Below are 19,134 nucleotides of genomic sequence, written 5' to 3' on the forward strand. Positions count from 1 at the left end.
ATTTGATTCCCAAGCAAAACAGGACTTAGTACTTGGTGGAGAAACCCTTTTAGGCAAGCACAGAGGTAAGACGTTTCTTGTAGTTGGTTCCCTGGTTTGCACACATCTCAGGAGGGATTTTGACCCATTCTTCTTTACAGATCTTCTCCAAATTCGTAAGGTTTCTTAACTGTCGCTCGGCAACTTGAAGTTTCAGCTCCCTCCATAAATTTTCTATAGGATTAAGATCTGGAGTCTGGCTAGGCCAGTCCAGGACCTTAATGTGCTTCTTCTTGAGCCACTCCTTTGTTGCCTTGGCAGTATGTTTTGGGTCATTGTCATGCTGGACATCCACGACCCATCCTTAGTGTTCTGGTTGAGGGAAGAAGGTTCTCATCCAAGATTTTACAATACATGGCCGCGTCCATTAGTGGCAAAGTCGGCCTGTACCTTTAGCAGAGAAACAGCCCCAAAGCATAATGTTTCCACCTCCATGCTTGACTGTAGGGATAGTGATGTTAGGGTCATAGTCAGTATTTTTCTTCCTCCAAACATGGCAAGTCGAGTTAATGCCTCATCAATTTTGGTCTCATCTGACCTCAGCACTTTCTCCCAATCCTTCTATGAATTATTTAGATGCTCAATGGCAAACTTCAGATAGGCCTTCTTGAGGAAGGGAACCTTGCAGGTGTTGCAGGATTTCAATCCATGGCAGCATATTGTGTTACCAACAGGGTTGTGGATAAGGGGATACCATCAGTCCACCTGTACGGGGCCCAGACCAGCAGAGCGTCCCAGGCAGCTGGGTGAATCGGATGTGGGCAGGGAGGGTGATCAGAACAGTGGGGGAACAATTACTGGAACCAGTCCCTTGTACGGCTCTCTCTGCAGCATCTGAAAGCTGGATTCTTCTCCTCTCCATCCCACTGGTTTTCAGCTGCAGCAGAGAGAGCCATACAGGGGATTGGTTCCAGTAATTGCCCCTCTCCCCCACCCACCATGCCGATCACCCTCCCTGTGCACATCTGATTCAGCCAGCTGTCTAGGCCCCCACAGTGCCGGCTTTCCACAATAGGATCCTTCATGATGGAGAGTGGAGGAAGTGTCCGATAATTATGTCACATTAACCAGCCCCTTCCTTTCCTAAATGAACACAATGAGTGATCTGTACAGATTAATCACTGTGTTCATTCATAACTGAAGCATAGTAAACTGTTTTTTGTTTTTTTTTAAGGGGGCCCTGTCAAGTTGGCTGTATGGCGCCCCATGGTTTCTGACAGCAGCCTGGTTACCAGTGGTGTGTTTGGTGACTGTGGTCCCAACTGCCTTGAGATTATTCACAAGCTCCTCCCATGTAGTTCTGGGCTGATCCCTCACTTTTCTTTTGATCATCCTTACCCCATGAGGCGAAATTGTTCATGGAGCTCCAGACCGAAGGTCATTGATGGTTATTTTGCATTTCTTCCATTTGCGAATAATCGCTCCAATAGTTGTCTCCTTCTTACCAAGCTTCTTGCTGATGGTCTTGTAGCCCATTCCAGCCTTGTGTAGGTCTACAATCTTGTCCCAAACATCCTTTGACAGCTCTTTGGTCTTTGGCCCATGATGGTGAGGTTTGATGGGAAAAAAGAGATTCTGTGGACAGATGTCTTTCATATAAATAACAATTTGTCGTTAAGAGCACCTTCTTAAATTGACAGGACTAATCTGTGTACTACATGAGCACAAAGCCAGTCTGTGGGAGCCAGAATTATTGTTGGTTGGTAAGGGATCAAATACTTATTTTACTCACTGCAACTCATTTATAACAATTGTATTATGTGGGGTTTTTTTTTTTTTTGGTTGATATTCTGTCTCTATCATTTAAAATACACCAATGATAAAAATGATAAACCCTTCATTTCTTTGTAAGTGGGCAAATTTACAAATTCTGCAGGGGATCAAATAATTATTTTCCCCACTGTAAAACAGTGATTGTCACCTGAATAGGCCCTCAGAAATCTCCTAACTCCTTCCGCTCTAGATGCGACTTTGTTGCTGATTCCACATGGACGTCTTCTACCTGGTAAACTGCCATTTATTTCCTCCATCAGCTCATCTCCCCACAGCTATTACCTTTTGTATCATTCAACCCTTCCTCCTAGATTGTAAGCTCTAACGAGCTGGGCCCTCGGTTTCCTCTTGTACCAAATTGTATTGTATCTGTAATGTCTACCTTCATTTTGTAAAGCGCTGCGCAAACTGTTGGAGCTATATAAATCCTGTATAATAATAATAATAATAAACACTATTTACCATATCCCTCATCTCCTGTGCCTTCTGCTAGGTATATATCTTCAATGTAGTGCCCTCCTAGTTAGCTAGGGGGAGCTAGAGTCCTGATTGTTAGAGAGGGGGGCTAAGTAGCAGCCTGGGTGTAATAGTCAGAAGATCAAATTGTGGTCAGGAGCCGAGAGGCTCTGCAGGCCAGCCTCTCTGGAGTTTCCTCCTGCTACAGCTTTGGAGGAAGGCCTAGAGACTGTGGGTTGATCTGAGGAGTGGCTGGCTTGTACTGTTGAGGGATCCTAGCCAAAGGGGCTCAGACAATCCTTAAAAAAAAGTGAGCATGCTCAGCAGCAGGAGAGTTCGGATTTAAGACAGTGGAGAAATTGTGAGGCTGAAGGCAGGAGCCTGGGAGGGGGCCCAAATGGAGAGAGGGGCCCACCTACAAGCAGTGGAGATGGAAAGGAAGAAAGCTCAGAGCTTCACTGGTCCCCAGAGCGAGGACCAACTGTGCAGCAGAGAAGGAGCGGCCCAGCTAATAGCCACCAACCCATCAGTGGTACAGGAGAGGATCTGAGTGAGTACCTCTGCACCCCCTGGGCGGATAGGGGAAGGAGCACTCTGGTGGGAAACCAGATTCGCAGCCTACCTAGGACTGTCCATCTCTTAAAGCAAGAGGAACCGGATCCCCTGTTCAGGGATATCTCCAGATTGCTGGGTGACGGAAGAGGAGTTCATTTAGGGTCTGGGATGGTACATTAGGAGATGCTGGCTAGCTCTCCAAAAGAGACGGTGAAGGCTTGTAAATAGTTGTCTTCAGTTCATCAGTTCCCCTCGACATCCTGTACACCCCTAACCCTATCCCAGTTCAAATCCATTAAATAAAAATAACAAAATCAAACTCAATGATTTCTGACAAGTCTATGTGAATACATGTTGCCTGGTTGTGCAGGACTATAGGGGGACCCAAATCTCTAGCGACTCCTGAGGGAGTAGTGCTACATCCATATGTTCTCATGTCCATCCTCCTGTCATCCCATATGGGATCAAACTATTGTCTCTGGCATTATATATAGTGGGGATGCCATAACAGAGAACCCAATGGAGTAATTGGGTGGTTGGGAAAGTTTTGCCCATTTCTCTCTTTGGACAGTTCTCCTGGCCACATATGTGACAAACATAAGATATGAGCATTTTGTGCATGTCAGGGAAGACAACCTTTTCTGGTATAACTGGTGGTGTGTAGGCCACTATAAGACTCTGAACGGATTAATTTACATTCGCTCAAATGTCAGATCACCAAATCACATTCAATATCTAAACCAGTCTTTCTCAACCAGGGTTTTATGGAACCTACTGTTCTTCCAGAGGTTGCTAGGGGTTCTTTGAATAGTGAGCACTTTCTAACTCTCAGATAGGTAACCACTGCAAACAATAATCTTTTTACCTATCTGTAATGGGAGCAGGGGGTCCTTCCCAATGATCACAAGTGTAAGGAGCATTCTTACCAGTGAGTGTCACACTAATGACCCATGAGCTGTAGATATAGTAATTAGTACACTTTTATTTTATTATCACCAACTTTGACGGGTCATCCTGGCCATTTCATGACCCTAAACAACCCAACTCTAATTATTCACCTAGAAGAGGTAATGAGGAATCTGGATGAAAATAGATTATTATCACAGTATAAATGGCAATAAGTGCAGAGTATCTGGCAGGCCAACATTATTATTATTATTATACAGTATTTATAATGTGCTGATAGTTCGCTCAGCGCTGTACATTACAAAGGGGGACAGAACATGTGACAGAACAATACCAATACAATGCAAGACATGAGGGGATCGAGGGCCCTGCTCTTCGGAGCTTACAATCTAGGAGGGAGGGGATGGTGGCACAGGAGGAGATAGCTGTGGGGGATGGAGTGGTAGGAAGAGTGGAGGAGGTCGGCAAGTTAGCAGGGGGTGGGGTAGGCTTCCCTGAAGAGATGGGTTTTCAGGGTGCGCCTAAAGGAGAGGAGAGTAGGTGATAATCTGATGGGTTGGGGCAGGGAGTTCCAGAGGATGGGTGACACTCTGGAGAAGTCCTGGAGGCGGGCATGGGAGGAGGACACCAGGGAACTAGAGAGAAGGAGGTCTTGTGAGGAGCGGAGTGTGCGTGCTGGGCGGTACTTGGATATTAGGTCGGTGATGTAGTTTGGGGCAGTATGATGGACAGCTTTGTACGTCAGTGTTAGGATTTTGAATTTGATCCGTTGCACAATCGGAAGCCAGTGGAGGGATTGGCAGAGGGGGGTGGAGGACACTGAGTGGAGGCCAGTGGAGGGACTGGCAGAGGGGGGTGGAGGATACTGAGTGGAGGCCAGTGGAGGGATTGGCAGAGGGGGGTGGCGGAGACAGAACGGTTGGAAAGGTGAATGAGTCTGGCAGCCGTATTCAGGATGGACTGAAGCGGGGATAGCCAGCGGCGAGGCAGGCCAGTGAGGAGGGAGTTGCAGTAGTCGAGTCGTGATATGATGAGGGAGTGGATGAGCTGTTTAGTGGTTTCTGGGGTTAGGAACGTGCGGATTTTGGCGATGTTGCGGAGGTGGAGTCTGCACGAGCTTGTTAAAGATTGGACTTGGGGCTGGAAGGATAGGTTGGAGTCCATAATGACACCAAGTACTCTGGCCTGCGGGGCGGGTTTGATGGTAGCGTTGTTGGATGTGATGGAGAAGTCAATGGGGGGTGGGGTCCAGGCTGGGGGGAAGACAAGAAACTCGGTTTTGGAGAGGTTCAGTTTAAGGAAGTGGAGTGACATCCAGTCAGATATGTCGCTCAGTAGGTGTGTGATTCGGGCGGAGACCGAGGGGGTGAGGTGGGGGGTTGAGAGATAGATTTGTGTGTCATCGGCATAGAGGTGGTAGTTGAAGCCGTGAGAGTGTATGATAATGTTTACACCGGCCCTCCAGCTCTCAGACTCCGGCTGGTCAGTGTTTGAGGAACAGTATTAGAGTTTAGTAAAATCCTTTACAGTTAGGATTATTCAATCAAAGGTATTTCACCACAGCCATCCTACACCATCAGGGGCGGACTGACAACTCATGGGGCCCCTGGGTAATAGGGGATCATGGGGCCCCTGTGTCCTTGCCCAAACTCAAAAAAGCCTATGAAAATGGTACCAGGGGCATCTCATGGGGCCCCCTACTGACCCCGGGCCCTCGGGCAGTGCCTGAGTTTCCAAATGGTCAGTCCGCCTCTGTACACCATTCAGATTACATAGAATGGGCCTTCACCCAACCTTTGAGGATTTAGGTGGTGCTACAGCTGATAATCTTCAATGTGTCTAGACCTTTCTTCTAACTTCTGGGTTACATAGTCTGGCTGAAAAAGACAAAAGTCCATCCAGTTCAACCATTAAAAAAAAAAAAAAGTTATAATCCTACACCCACAGTTGATCCAGAGGAAGGCAAAAAACCCAGCAATGCATGATCCAATTTGCTCCTGCAGAGAAAAAAAATTTGTTCCTGATCCCCCGAGAGGCAATCGGATATTCCCTGGATCAACTTTACCTATAAATGTTATACCCCGTTATATGCTGTGTATCTAAGAAAGAATCCAGGACTTTCCTACAGCAATCCACTGAGCTGGTCAGAACCAACTCTTGAGGGAGTCTATTCCACATTTTCACAGCTCATACTGTGAAGAAACCTTTCCAGGTTGAAATTAACACCTTTATCTCTTCAGCAGTGGGCCTCCCTCATAAACTACACCCTAAGAATTGTTTACTGGGAGGTGATATCTCCATCTCAAAATCTGCTAAATGTTTGTTGAAGATACAGTATATTTCTATGCCATGAAGACTATTCTATTGACATGGAGGGGATCTTCTTCCCCAACCCCTAACACTTGGCTGCAATTAATCGATGCCAGTTTACCAGTTTATAAGCTCATCTAGGAACCAGAGAAAACCAGAGTTGTTTGATAAGATTTTTATTTCATTTTATTATTCACCAATTCCTATTGATTCCACCATGCCTTCCTTTTCTGTACTAGGATCCGCAGATGCAGCTCACAGCTGGTCCACGCCACAGGAACAACCAGTAATATTTCTTGCTGTATTGAACCCTCAGTGTTGGTTGGTATGATCATGACTATGGTCAGAATCTCACGTATGTTGGATGCCTTGTTGTTGTACTGAAGTCTCAGAGTTTGTTGATATCATCTTAATCATGGTGAGGATTTCACATATGTTGTATGACATGTTGCAATAATGAAGCCTCAATGTGGGTTGGTATTAGCATCATCATTGTTGGATGTCATGTTTTGATACTGAGGCCTTGACCTTGGTTGGCATTATCATGATCATGGTCAGATTCTCACAGATGTTGGATGCAATGTTGCTGTATTTAAGCCTCAGTGTTGGTTGGTACTATCATCATGGTCAGGATCTTACATATGTTGGATGCCATGTTTCTTTATTGAGGCTTCAGTGTTCGCTTCTGTTGGTTTTATCATGGTCAGATTCTCACAGATGTTGGGTGCCATGTTGCTGTATTGAAGCCTCAGTGTTGGTTGGTACTATCATCATGGTTAGGATCTTGCATATGTTGGATGCCATGTTTTTGTATTGAAACTTTAGTGTTGGCTTCTGTTGGTATTATCATGGTCAGGATCTCAAAGATGTTGGATGTCATGCTGTTGTATTGAAGCTTCAGTCATAGTTGGTATTATCATCATCATGGTCAGGATCTTACAGATGTTGGAATGCCATATTACTGTATTGAAGCCCAGTGTGGGTTGATATTAGTATCATCATTGTTTTATCCCATGTTGCTGTATTGAAGCCTCATTGTTGTTTGGTATTAATATCTTCATGGTCAGGATCTCACAGACTATCACGTACCTGGTGATGGAGGTCAATGGAGAGAGGGCTTCCCTTGCAGCTAAGTTCCAGACTCCACTGAGAGTGGCACAGCGGGAGTCAGGCCCAATGTTGCACAGGTCGCCTGTAGGAGTGCTGGTTGGTGGTCCACTCAGAAGCACAGCTGGTGCACGGAGATAGGTCTGCAGACAGGAGGCGCCTGTGCGTGGTATGTAAGCCCTTCCGGGATTTAGATGTTTACTGGGTAGTCGGTTCAAGCCAAAGTCAGGTACCAGGTGGGAATCAGAGCAGACGTAATCAGATGGGATAGCCGAGGTCATACACAGAGGAGCGAGAGAGAGAGTATCCGTAAGCCAAGCTGAGGTCAGAGCAGGGGTAAAGCGGAGTAGACAGGTCCAGGAGCAAGCCGAGTCGGTATCACGAAATCACAGGTCACAATCACAGGAAACAGGAACAGGGCACAGGGAGCTAGAGATCATCCAGCAACTTGAGGAAGTGATGAGCCTCCTTATAAAGGCCGTCTGGCACCAAACTGAGGCTGATGCGTACTTCTGCGGCCATGCAGGGTACTGGCGGAAATGCCAGATCTTCCAGAACTTCTGCCGAGGACAGGACCCTGACACAGACATTGGATGCCATGTTGCTGTGACTAGTACAAAGTCAGACCTAGTCACCTTCCTGCCTGTATTATATCCATGTCTTCTGATTGAACTGGACTGCCCAGTCTCCTCTTATGCTCTTGGTGCATTCTTGGAATTTAGATGACACACCTAAAGTCATCCAAAGAGCAGACTAGAGTTGTCATTTGGTGTTATTTGGTGCTGGAGAACAGGGTGAGCAGAGCAAGGCTGCTGTAAGAAGATGGGTAAGTGACCAACAGACGCAGGACATTCTCCCAACACTAGGCCACAGCAACACTGCAAGGCGGTAGGATGGTCCTTCTTACCTGTGTGTTAGGTGACACACACATTGTCATTTTAGCAGTGCGATTGGTCATTTACTTTATTTGGCTTGTAGTTTTAGAAGCTTGCTCCTAGGTCTAGGCCAAAGGTTTTGGAAGTGTCAGGACCTCTTTATCAGGCTCACAGGGGGGTGAGGGAAGGAAACATTTAGGGTGTGTGTGATCACCTCAGCAGATTGATGTGAGCTTGCTCTAATCTGAGGAGCTGGTGTCCATGTCCATGGGTGATGGACACCAGCAGTGATTGGTCATAGAAGCTGAGACACACCTACAGTGGGGCAAAAAAGTATTTAGTCAGCCACCAATTGTGCAAGTTCTCCCACTTACAAAGATAAGAGAGGCATGTAATTGGCATCATAGGGAGACCTCAACTATGAGAGACAAAATGAGAAAACAAATCCAGACAATCACATTGGCTGATCTGGAAAGAATTTATTTGCAAATTATGGTGGAAAATAAGTAGTTGGTCACCTACAAACAAGCAAGATTTCTGGCTCTCACAGACCTGCACCTTCTTCTTTAAGAGGCTCCTCTGTCCTGCACTCATTACCTGTATCAATGGCACCTGTTTGAACTTGTTATCAGTATAAAAGACCTGTCCACAACCTCAAACAGTCACACTCCAAACTCCACTATGGTGAAGACCAAAGAGCTGTCGAAGGACACCAGAAACAAAATTGTACACCTGCACCAGGCTGGGAAGACTGAATCTGCAATAGGCAAGCAGCTTGGTGTGAACAAATCAACTGTGGGAGCAATAATTAGAAAATGGAAGACATACAAGACCACTGATAATCTCCCTCAATCTGGGGCTCCACGCAAGATCTCACCCTGTGGGGTCAAAATGATCCCAAGAACGGTGAGCAAAAATCCCAGGACCACGCGGGGGGACCTAGTGAATGACCTGCAGAGAGCTGGGACCAATGTAGCAAAGGCTACCATCAGTAACACACTACACCACCAGGGACTCAGATCCTGCAGTGCCAGACGTGTCCCCCTGCTTAAGCCAGTACATGTCCGGGACCGTCTGAAGTTTGCTAGAGAGCATTTGGATAATTCAGAAGAGGATTGGGAGAATGTCATATGGTCAGATGAAACCAAAATAGAACTGTTTGGTAGAAACACAACTCGTCGTGTTTGGAGGAGAGAGAATGCTGAGTTGCATCCAAAGAACACCATACCTACTGTGAAGCATGGGGTTGGCAATATCATGCTTTGGGGCTGTTTCTCCGCAAAGGGACCAGGACGACTGATCCATGTACAGGACAGAATCAATGGGGCCATGTATTGTGAGATTTTGAGTGCAAACCTCCTTCCATCAGCAAGGGCATTGAAGATGAAACGTGGCTGGGTCTTCCAACATGACAATGATCCCAAACGTACCGCCTGGGCAACGAAGGAGTGGCTTCGTAAGAAGCATTTCAAGGTCATGGAGTGGCCTAGCCTGTCTCCAGATCTCAACCCCATAGAAAACCTTTGGAGGGAGTTGAAAGTCCGTGTTGCCCAGCGACAGCCCCAAAACATCACTGCTCCAGAGGAGATCTGCATGGAGGATGGGCCAACATACCAGCAACAGTGTGTGCCAACCTTGTGAAGACTTCCAGGAAACGTCTGACCTCTGTCATTGCCAACAAAGGATATATAACAAAGTATTGACATGAACTTTTGATATTGACCAAATACTTATTTTCCCCCATAATTTGCAAATAAATTATTTCCAAATCAGCCAATGTGATTGTCTGGATTTTGTTTTCTCATTTTGTCTCTCATAGTTGAGGTCTACCTATGATGCCAATTACAGGCCTCTCATCTTTGTAAGTGGGAGAACTTGCACAATTGGTGGCTGACTAAATACTTTTTTGCCCCACTGTACATTGACTCTTGTTCTGCAGGTTATGGGAAGTGCAGTAGAGTGTGAGAAGCCCCATACAGTCACTACTCAGTGCCATCACTTCTATCAAGGGTGCCAGTCATACAGGAAGAGAGGCTTCCACCTTCATCTTGTCACTGAGCTCTTCGCTGAGTCCTTATTAAGTGTTCCTGCATGGCGACCACTTCCTGTTATCTCACATATATATTCTTATTATAGCCAAATTTACCACCCTAACTCCTCCCACAGTTTTTACACTACATAGACAGTAATATACAGAAACGTGCGGATTGTTCCCGATTGGTGTGCTATCACTTTTGTGGAACGTTTCGCCGAATGGTTCACAAAATATTGGCGTTTTTGTGGTGAAATTGGTCCCATAGGAATGAATGGCGGAATGTTCAAAACTAGAGAGGGAGCTGACAAAGCTAGAGTGTGGAAGGAAAAATCAGGACATGATTTCTAAACTGCCATCACTCCCTCATTTTCAAGCCCACCTACACAATTCTTATATCAAAGCGTTCAGCTATCCCTTCTGCCACTAAAAATGTTCACAGCTAAGCCATAGTCCTGATAGTTTTCACAATATGACCATTTGTTTGCAACTCACACCGCCCATTGACATTCATTGAAACTCCACTCTAGCCACCTCAAATTTGAAGGGCAATTTCTAAACTGCGACTGTGCCTTCATTTTTAATATTTCAGAGACATACTATGCATCAAAATGTAGGTCTGGGTCTGGTGAATCTCACAATATAAAGCTCTTTGCTGTAGGATTTATAGTTTTTAAAATTACGACCATTTGAAGACGCAGGTGAAGTGAGCAAGTTGGAGCAGTTTGTATTTAACCGCTCTTCTCTGTCCTATTTGAAATCTAATTTTGAATTGGTAACCGTTTGGCCGGCTTCTGGTTAAAGGTTTGGAAATAAGTTTTCTACAGTAGAGAGTATTTGAGGTGACAATGCTGCTAATGTGTTTATAAATGTGTGTTTTAATGTCACTGTGAAGCACTTTGAAGCCTTGAATATTTTGTGAATGTACTTTCAAGAGGGGTGAATGCATGGCGGGATCGGAGTAGCACACTCAGCAGAAAAAGCATAAGTCAGACAACAATTTCCACTCCCAAGGACGGTCGGACCATGGCGTCCCGATCCCCGCATAAAACAAGAACAGAAGAACCAGAAAAGAACAGAAGACAAGGAAAGAAAAGAAGAAGAAGACACAAGGAGTATGTACAATAGCACAGTCGTATCACCTCAATGGTGAAGTGCATCCTGCACTTGAAGGATACCAGTTGGGGGTGGCTCTACCACCCGACACATGGCTGCAAATGGAAACATAAGCCCTCAGGGTGCAAAAAGGCAATAAACACAACATAATAGAGTGAAGTGGGTACATCCACAGAAACCTCCCCATTAGAAACCCAGCTAGGCTTGGGGGCCCAACACCCTCCGGGGGGCATGGTTATAGGCCACCGTGGTACCCAAACAACGCAGCCCAGGTGATCCTCTACCCCAGCCTCCCAGTAGGACCAACATCCTTGCACCTAACTAGAGCCACCCTCCTTCCCCGGAGGGAACCATTCCACTAACGGGAACCCAACCAGTGTCGCCTGGCAGTCTGCAATGGCAAAAATTCATAGACCTCAAGTCCAGGAAGTGACCCCCCCACTCAAAGATGGAACCCAAGGGAGCTGGCCAGACCAGGATCAATCCTGTAACACTATCAAACTGGGAAAGCAGTGGCTAAAAGTCAGAGACCTCAAATCCAGGAGGAGACCCCCCACTCATGGATGAAACCCAAGGGAGCCAGCCGGGTGGAGCCCAATCATGAAACACTAGTAAACTGGGAAAGCCTAAAAGGCCAAACTTACGGTCTCGTCAAAAGAATCCAACGGTGAAACCCAATGGAGGAGGTCCTTGAAACGACATCAGCTCAGGGAAGAGCAAGATGGACTGGGTCGTAGAGGGGTCCAAGGTAGGGCCCTCTTCCTGTTGGATGTCTTCTACCAGAGGAAGAGGCCAGGTGAATGCGTTGGACACTGTGCAGCGCCTCCAGGCGGAAGAAGGTGTAGGGATTCCAGGAGAGAGTGGGCCTCCTTCTGTGGCCCTGGTAGGCGAAGGTGAGGTGGAACGGAAAGCCACATGCGTATTTAATTCTGTGATTCACCAGGACTGAAGTGAAGGGCTTCAACTGGCAGCGCTTCTGAAGAGTGATCTGGGAGAGGTCCATGAAGAGCTGGCAGCGATGCCCCTGGAACCTGAGGTCTGGGTTGTTTCTGGCCGCCAAAAAGATGGTTTCCTTAGTGCGATAGTAAGTAAAGTTGATGATAATGTCTCTTAAGGGCCCATCCGGTCGTCTGGGGCCCAATGCACGGTGTATGCGGTCAAATTCGAGCTGGTCAATGGGAATGGCGGGCGTCATCTGCTGAAACAGAGCAGTAGCTGGTGAGGTGAGATCCGTAACGGTTTCCGGGATACCCCTTAAGTGTATTTTGCTGCAACGGGAACGGTTCTTGAAATCCTCAAGCCGGAGCAGCGCGTCCGCCAATTCTTTCTTGAAGTCACACAGATCCTGTTCGTGGCTTTCAATGACCATGGCCACAGCATCCATTTTATCTTTGAGATTGTTTGTCCAATTGCCCAAGTCCCGAATTTCTCGTGAGAGACGGTCTGCCAGCTTAGAGGTAGCAGAGGATAATTCCAACTGCAGCATGGACTTGAAGCGGCACAGGAGCTCAGCATCCCTCAGAGCCGGAGTGGGTGACTGCAAGGATGCCTCCGATGCCAGGTCCTCTTCGCTGGTGGGATCCAGTTCACCCACGAGTAGCGGGGGCAGCGGACCTGAAATTGAGGCCAGGGCTTCAGATGTGGCTTCCGGTGGGTAGGCCACATGTTCCAGCGCAGCCTGCCGAGTGCTGGAGGCGCCGGCAGACCCCGTTTTCTTGCCCATCGGGGTGGTGGAGAGCAGCAATGCGGGACAGGCTGGAGGGAAGGAGGTCAACCCCCCCGATGTGACCGAGGAGCGGGCCTACAGTGCGGCCATTACAGACGCTGCTCACAAGGACCCACTCCCCCCCCCCCCCCCTGCTCCCAGCAATCCATTTTTGGATAATCAAATGCTGGGGAAAGATAAGTATCACTTAAAGACAAAGCTTTCCTTTGTTTTTCTTACAACATGTAACAAAAGTGAGTAAGGAGGGGCCCTGCCAGGTAGGCTGTATCGGGCCCCATGATTTCTATTGGTGGCCCAGAATGGATGGCACAGGTTGTAACTGGGGGAAAATCCTGCACGACCACTAAACTGGAAGAGACCGTACTAAGCAGCAAAAATATAAAAACAATATGGCAGCATTCCTGGAAGTGGCAGTTCCTGGCATCCTGGAAGTGGCAGTTCCTGGCAGCTCTTTCTGTGCCAAGCGTAGCAGAGGGATTTTCAGAGGACCTTTGAAATGATAACAGATATTGGTCTTGTTGTAAAGTAGACGCCTCCTCGCACAGAAGGTGACTTCTCACATTGGTAATTTCTCTTCCTAAGATCACTTCCTGAGCAGAGACCAGCGCCAGTAGTGTGCATGTCTACCATCGTATGCAGAGAAGATGGGGGCTGTGCATGTGCTGCTGATCCTGGGGGCGCTGTCAGGTGAGAGCCAGGGGGCTGTGCATGGGGGTGAACTGTTCCCACTCTGTATGGGGGTCTTTATGTGAATGCAGGGTGTTCCCACTCTATAAGGGGGTCTGTATGTGGGGGCAGGGTGTTCCCAATCTATGTGGGGGCAGGGTGTTCCTACTGTATATGGGGTCTGTTACATAGTTAGTCAAGTAGACCTCTATAGAGGATTGCATGTGGGGGCAGGGTGTCCCCACTCTATATGGGGGTCTGTATGTGGGGGCAGGGTGTTCCCATTCTATATAGGGGTGTATATGTGGGGGCAGGGTGTTCCTATTGTATATGGGGTCTGTTACATAGTCAAGTAGAGCTCTGTGGAGGTCTGCATGTGGAGGCAGGGTGTCCCCACTCTATATGGGGGTCTGTATGTGGGGGCAGGGTGTTCCCATTCTATATGGGGGTGTATATGTGGGGGCAGGGTGTCCCTACTGTATATGGGGTCTGTTACATAGTCAAGTAGACCTCTGTGGAGGTCTGCATGTGGGGGCAGGGTGTTCCCACTCTATATGGGGGATCTCTATGTGGGGGCAGGGTGTTCCCATTCTATATGGGGGTGTATATGTGGGGGCAGGATGTTCCTACTGTATATGGGGTCTGTTGCATAGTTATTCAAGTAGACCTCTATGGAGGTTTGCATGTGGAGGCAGGGTGCCTCTACTCTATATGGGGGTCTGTATGTAGGGGCAGGGTGTTCCCACTCTATATGGGGGTCTCTATGAGGGGGCAGGGTGTTCCCATTCTATATGGGGGTGTATTTGTGGGGGCAGGGTGTTCCTACTGTATATGGGGTCTGTTGCATAGTTAGTCAAGTAGACCTCTATGGAGGTCTGCATGTGGGGGCAGGGTGTCCCTACTCTATATGGGGGTCTGTATGTGGGGGTAGGGTGTTACCATACTATATGGGGGTGTATATGTGGGGGCAGGGTGTTCCCATTCTATATGGGGGTGTATATGTGGGGACAGGGTGTTCCCACTCTATATGGGGGGGTCTCTATGTGGGGGCAGGGTGTTCCCATTTTATATGGGGGTGTATATGTGGGGGCAGGATGTTTCTACTGTACATGGGGTCTGTTACATAGTTAGTCAAGTAAACCTCTATGGAGGTCTGCATGTGGGGCAGGGTGTCCCCACTCTATATGGGGGTCTATATGTGGGGGCAGGGTGTCCCCACTCTATATGGGGGTCTGTATGTAGGGGCCGGGTGTTCCCACTGTATATGGGGGTCTCTCTGTGGGGGCAGGGTGTTCCCACTTTATATGGGGGTCTGTATGTAGGGGCCGGGTGTTCCCATTCTATATGGGGGTCTCTATGTGGGGGCAGGGTGTTCCCACTCTATATGGGGGGTCTGTATGTGGGGGCAGGGTGTTCCCATTCTTTATGAGGGTCTGTATGCAAGGGCAGGGTGTCCCCACTCTCTATGGAAGTCTGCATGTGAGAGATGGGGTGTTCCCACTCTATATGGGGGTCTGTATGTGGGGGCAGGGTGTTCCCAATCTATATGGGGGTCTGTATGCAAGGATAGGGTGTCCTCACTCTTTATGGAGGTCTGCATGGGGGGGCAGCGTGTTCCTATTCTATATAGAGGTCTGCGTGTGGGGGCAGGGTGTTCCCACTTTATATGGGGGTCTGCATGTGGGGCAGGGTGTTCCCACTCTATATGGGGGTCTCTATATGGGGGCAGGGTGTTCCCACTCTGAGGGCCTGTATGTGAGGACAGGATGACCCCACTCTCTATGGAGGTCTGCATGTGGGGGCAGGGTGTTCCCATTCTATATGGGGGTGTGTATGTGGGGGCAGGGTGTTCGCATTCTATATGGGGGTGTGTATGTGGGGGCAGGGTGTTCACATTCTATATGGGGTGTATATATGGGGGGGGGCAGGGTGTTCCTTTTGTATTTGGGGTCTGTTACATAGTTAGTCAAGTTGAAAAAAGACACAAGTCCACTAGTTAACCACCCCAATTCCGGGCACTTTTACCCCCTTCCTGCCCAGACCGATTTTCAGATGTCAGCGCTCTCACACTTTGAATGATAATTACTCAGTCATGCAACTCTGGACCCAAGTAACATTTTTGTCCTTTTTTCACACAAATAGAGCTTTCTTTTGGTGGCATTTAATCTGGAATGGGTTTTGTTTTAATTTTGTTGCACTATAAATGTAAAAATACAGAAAATGTTGGGGAAAAATAAGTAATTTATCTTCATAAATTGTGGCCAAAATTTATACTGCTACATCGCTTAGATAACAAGTAACAACAATCAGTGTATATTATTGGGAAAGTTATAGAGTCCACAAGCCGTGGTACCAATGATTGAAAACTGATGAAACCTGATGTACTGAGGGCCTATCCCATTTCTTGAGGCACTAACAAGCCAGGACAGTACAAATAGCCCCACCCCCCCCCCCCCCACCCCACCAAGTGACCCCTTTTTGTCAGGTAGACATTCCAAGGTATTTAGTAAGAGGCATGGTGAGTTTTTTTGAAGTTGGATTTTTTTTCCCCATAATTCTTTGGAATATGAAGAAACTAAATAAAATTAGGTTTTTTTTTCACACAATTGTCATATTAACAGGTTATTCCTCTCACACGGCATAGGTATACGTGCAACTACACCCCAAAACACATTCTACTGCTCCTTTCAAGTTTGGGGATACCCATTAGTGAGACTTTTCCACAGCCTGGCCACATTGAGAGGCCCAACATGCAAGGAGTACCATCAGGTGTTATAGGGGCATTAATTACACATTTAATTTCCTGTGTGGATAAAAAAGGAAAACATATTTTTTTATACAAAGTTGTCCATTTATAAGATATTTCTGACATATAACATGTACATTCCAAACACTACACCCCAAAATACATTTTGCTACTCCTCCAGCGATGTGAGACTTTTCTCCCACCTGGCCACATGCAGAGGCCCAACATCCAAGTAGCACCTTTACGGGGCAAACATTGCACACCAAATTTCCTGACAACCTGTCACGTTTCTGAAGGCCCTGGAGCACCAGAAAAGTGGAAACGCCTACAAAATGATCCTATTTTGAGAAGCAAACACCCCAATGTATATACTATGAGGCATAATGAGTCTTTTAAACATGTTTATTTTTTTTCAAAAGTTTTCGGAAAATGTAGAAAGAAAATGAAAACGTATTTTTTTTTTACACAAAGTTGTCCATTTTATAAGATACATTTTACATACACAAAGGCAGGGTGTTCCTTTTCCATATCTGAGGGGTCTGTGTATGGAGGCAAAATATTACAATTCTATTTGGGGTCTGTATGGGGGGCGGGCAGAGTGTTCCCACTCTTTACAGGGGTCGGTGTCATACACAAGGGCAGGGTGTTCCCACACTTTACAGGGGTCGGTGTCATACACAAGGGCAGGGTGTTCCCACTCTTTACAGGGGTCAGTGTCATACACAAGGACAGGGTGTTCCCACACTTTACAGAGGTCGGTGTCATACACAAGGGCAGGGTGTTCCCACTCTTTACAGAGGTCGGTGTCATACACAAGGACAGGGTGTTCCCACTCTTTACAGGGGTCGGTGTCATACACAAGGGCAGGGTGTTCCCGCTCTTTACAGGGGTCGGTGTCATACACAAGGACAGGGTGTTTCCGCTCTTTACAGGGGTCGGTGTCATACACAAGGACAGGGTGTTCCCACACTTTACAGGGGTCGGTGTCATACACAAGGACAGGGTGTTCCCGCTCTTTACAGGGGTCGGTGTCATACACAAGGGCAGGGTGTTCCCACTCTTTACAGGGGTCGGTGTCATACACAAGGGCAGGGTGTTCCCACTCTTTACAGGGGTCGGTGTCATACACAAGGGCAGGGTGTTCCCATTCTTTACAGGGTTCGGTGTCATACACAAGGGCAGGCTGTTCCCACTCTTTACAGGGGTCGGTGTCATACACAAGGGCAGGGTGTTCCCACTCTTTACAGGGGTCGGTGTCATACACAAGGGCAGGGTGTTCCCACTCTTTACAGGGGTCGGTGTCATACACAAGGACAGGGTGTTCCCACTCTTTACAGGGTTCGGTGTCATACACAAGGGCAGGGTGTTCCCACTCTTTACAGGGGTCGGTGTCATACACAAGGGCAGGGTGTTCCCACTCTTTACAGGGGTCGGTGTCATACACAAGGGCAGGCTGTTCCCACTCTTTACAGGGGTCGGTGTCATACACAAGGGCAGGGTGTTCCCACTCTTTACAGGGGTCGGTGTCATACACAAGGACAGGGTGTTCCCACTCTTTACAGGGGTCGGTGTCATACTGTCAAGGTCCTACCTTTTCCCTGTGGTTATGTTACTTCATGTGCTGGTGTCCATCTTGGATTCTGCTGTGCATGATGGGAGCCCTTTTATGCCTTCAGGTTTCTGTGGTCCATCCTCCAGAGGGGTGTGGCTGATGACACATAAGCCTGTGGCCCGCACATGCTCTTTGCACTTGTGTCTTGTGTCTTTGTGTTGCTGTTACTCTGTTCTGACTCTCGTGACTCTCCTGGTATCTGATTCGGCTTGTCTTGACTATTCTTTGTATTCTCCTTTGATCTGACCCTCTGTTGCTGAACCCGGCTCGTGACCTGTGATTCTCGTCTGCTGTCCTGTACTGTTCTGTCCTGTTGTTGTTGACCCCGGCTTGTCTGACTACTCTTTTGTCTCTTCCACCAGCTACACGCCATTGGCGGCGGCCATTACCGCAGCTGAGGTGTCTCGGGGGCTGCGACCTGGTTCCTGGCTGCGTCAAGTCCATCCCCACCATCAGGGGCCCTGGTGAAGGGCAGCCTGGGACTTAGACTCCGCGCCCTGAGGGACTTCGGTCTGTGGGTGGTGGTTGTCGTCAGCCAGTGCGTTACATTGTTAGGCCTGCCTGTCCGTTCCTCAGCTCCTGCCCTGACATTACACAAGTGCCATGAACCCTGACGGTGCAGGCACGCCTTCGCTCCCAATGCTAGTCGCCAGACTCGATCAACAGGATCACCTGTTGGATCAGTTCGCTCAGGCGTTGCAAACTCTGCTTGCACGCACCGCGCACCTTACTCCTGGTGTTATTAGGCCGGTTGTCGCTCCGGTGGTCGCTTCCGCTGCTGTTCCGCTTGCTGTGCCTACCGCCGCGGCTGATGCGGCACCCGCGGTGTCCAGAGGTATGACCGGTTCAGCCCCTCTTCCACAGCGCTTTGGGGGTGAGCCGAGTCAGTGTCGTGGGTTCCTCAACCAGGTGGGTATTTATTTTGAATTAATACCCCACGCCTTTCCGTCTGAGAGGTCAAAGGTGGGGTTCCTCATCTCACTACTCTCAGACAAGGCCTTGGCCTGGGCAAATCCCTTATGGGAGAGGAACGACCCGGTGATTCAAGATTTTTCTGGTTTTGTCGATGCCTTCCGTAGGGTATTCAACGTACCGGCTCGTTCCGCCTCGGCGGCCAAGCTGCTCATGACCATGCATCAGGGTTCACGGACCGTGGCCGAGTACGCTATAGAGTTTCGTACCCTGGCGGCAGAGGTCGGTTGGAACAATGAGGCT

At 48.1% G+C, this 19,134-nt stretch overlaps 1 protein-coding gene across 1 annotated transcript in view; it reads left to right on the forward strand.

Annotated features, from left to right (window-relative positions):
• Nucleotides 1–13,479: 13,479 nt before the first annotated feature.
• LOC149452121 (uncharacterized) overlaps nucleotides 13,480–19,134 on the forward strand; it is a 30,190-nt gene continuing 24,535 nt past the window's right edge. The window contains exon 1 of the mRNA XM_089689751.1: nucleotides 13,480–13,582. Within this exon, the coding sequence (XP_089545877.1) occupies nucleotides 13,540–13,582 (43 nt within the window). The 5' untranslated portion in view covers nucleotides 13,480–13,539. The remainder of the gene's footprint in view (nucleotides 13,583–19,134) is intronic.

Source organism: Staurois parvus, unplaced genomic scaffold, assembly GCF_062004578.1.
Source record: "Staurois parvus isolate SC_StPar_1 unplaced genomic scaffold, SC_StPar_1.0 ptg000496l, whole genome shotgun sequence".
NCBI classification, from domain to species: domain Eukaryota; kingdom Metazoa; phylum Chordata; class Amphibia; order Anura; family Ranidae; genus Staurois; species Staurois parvus.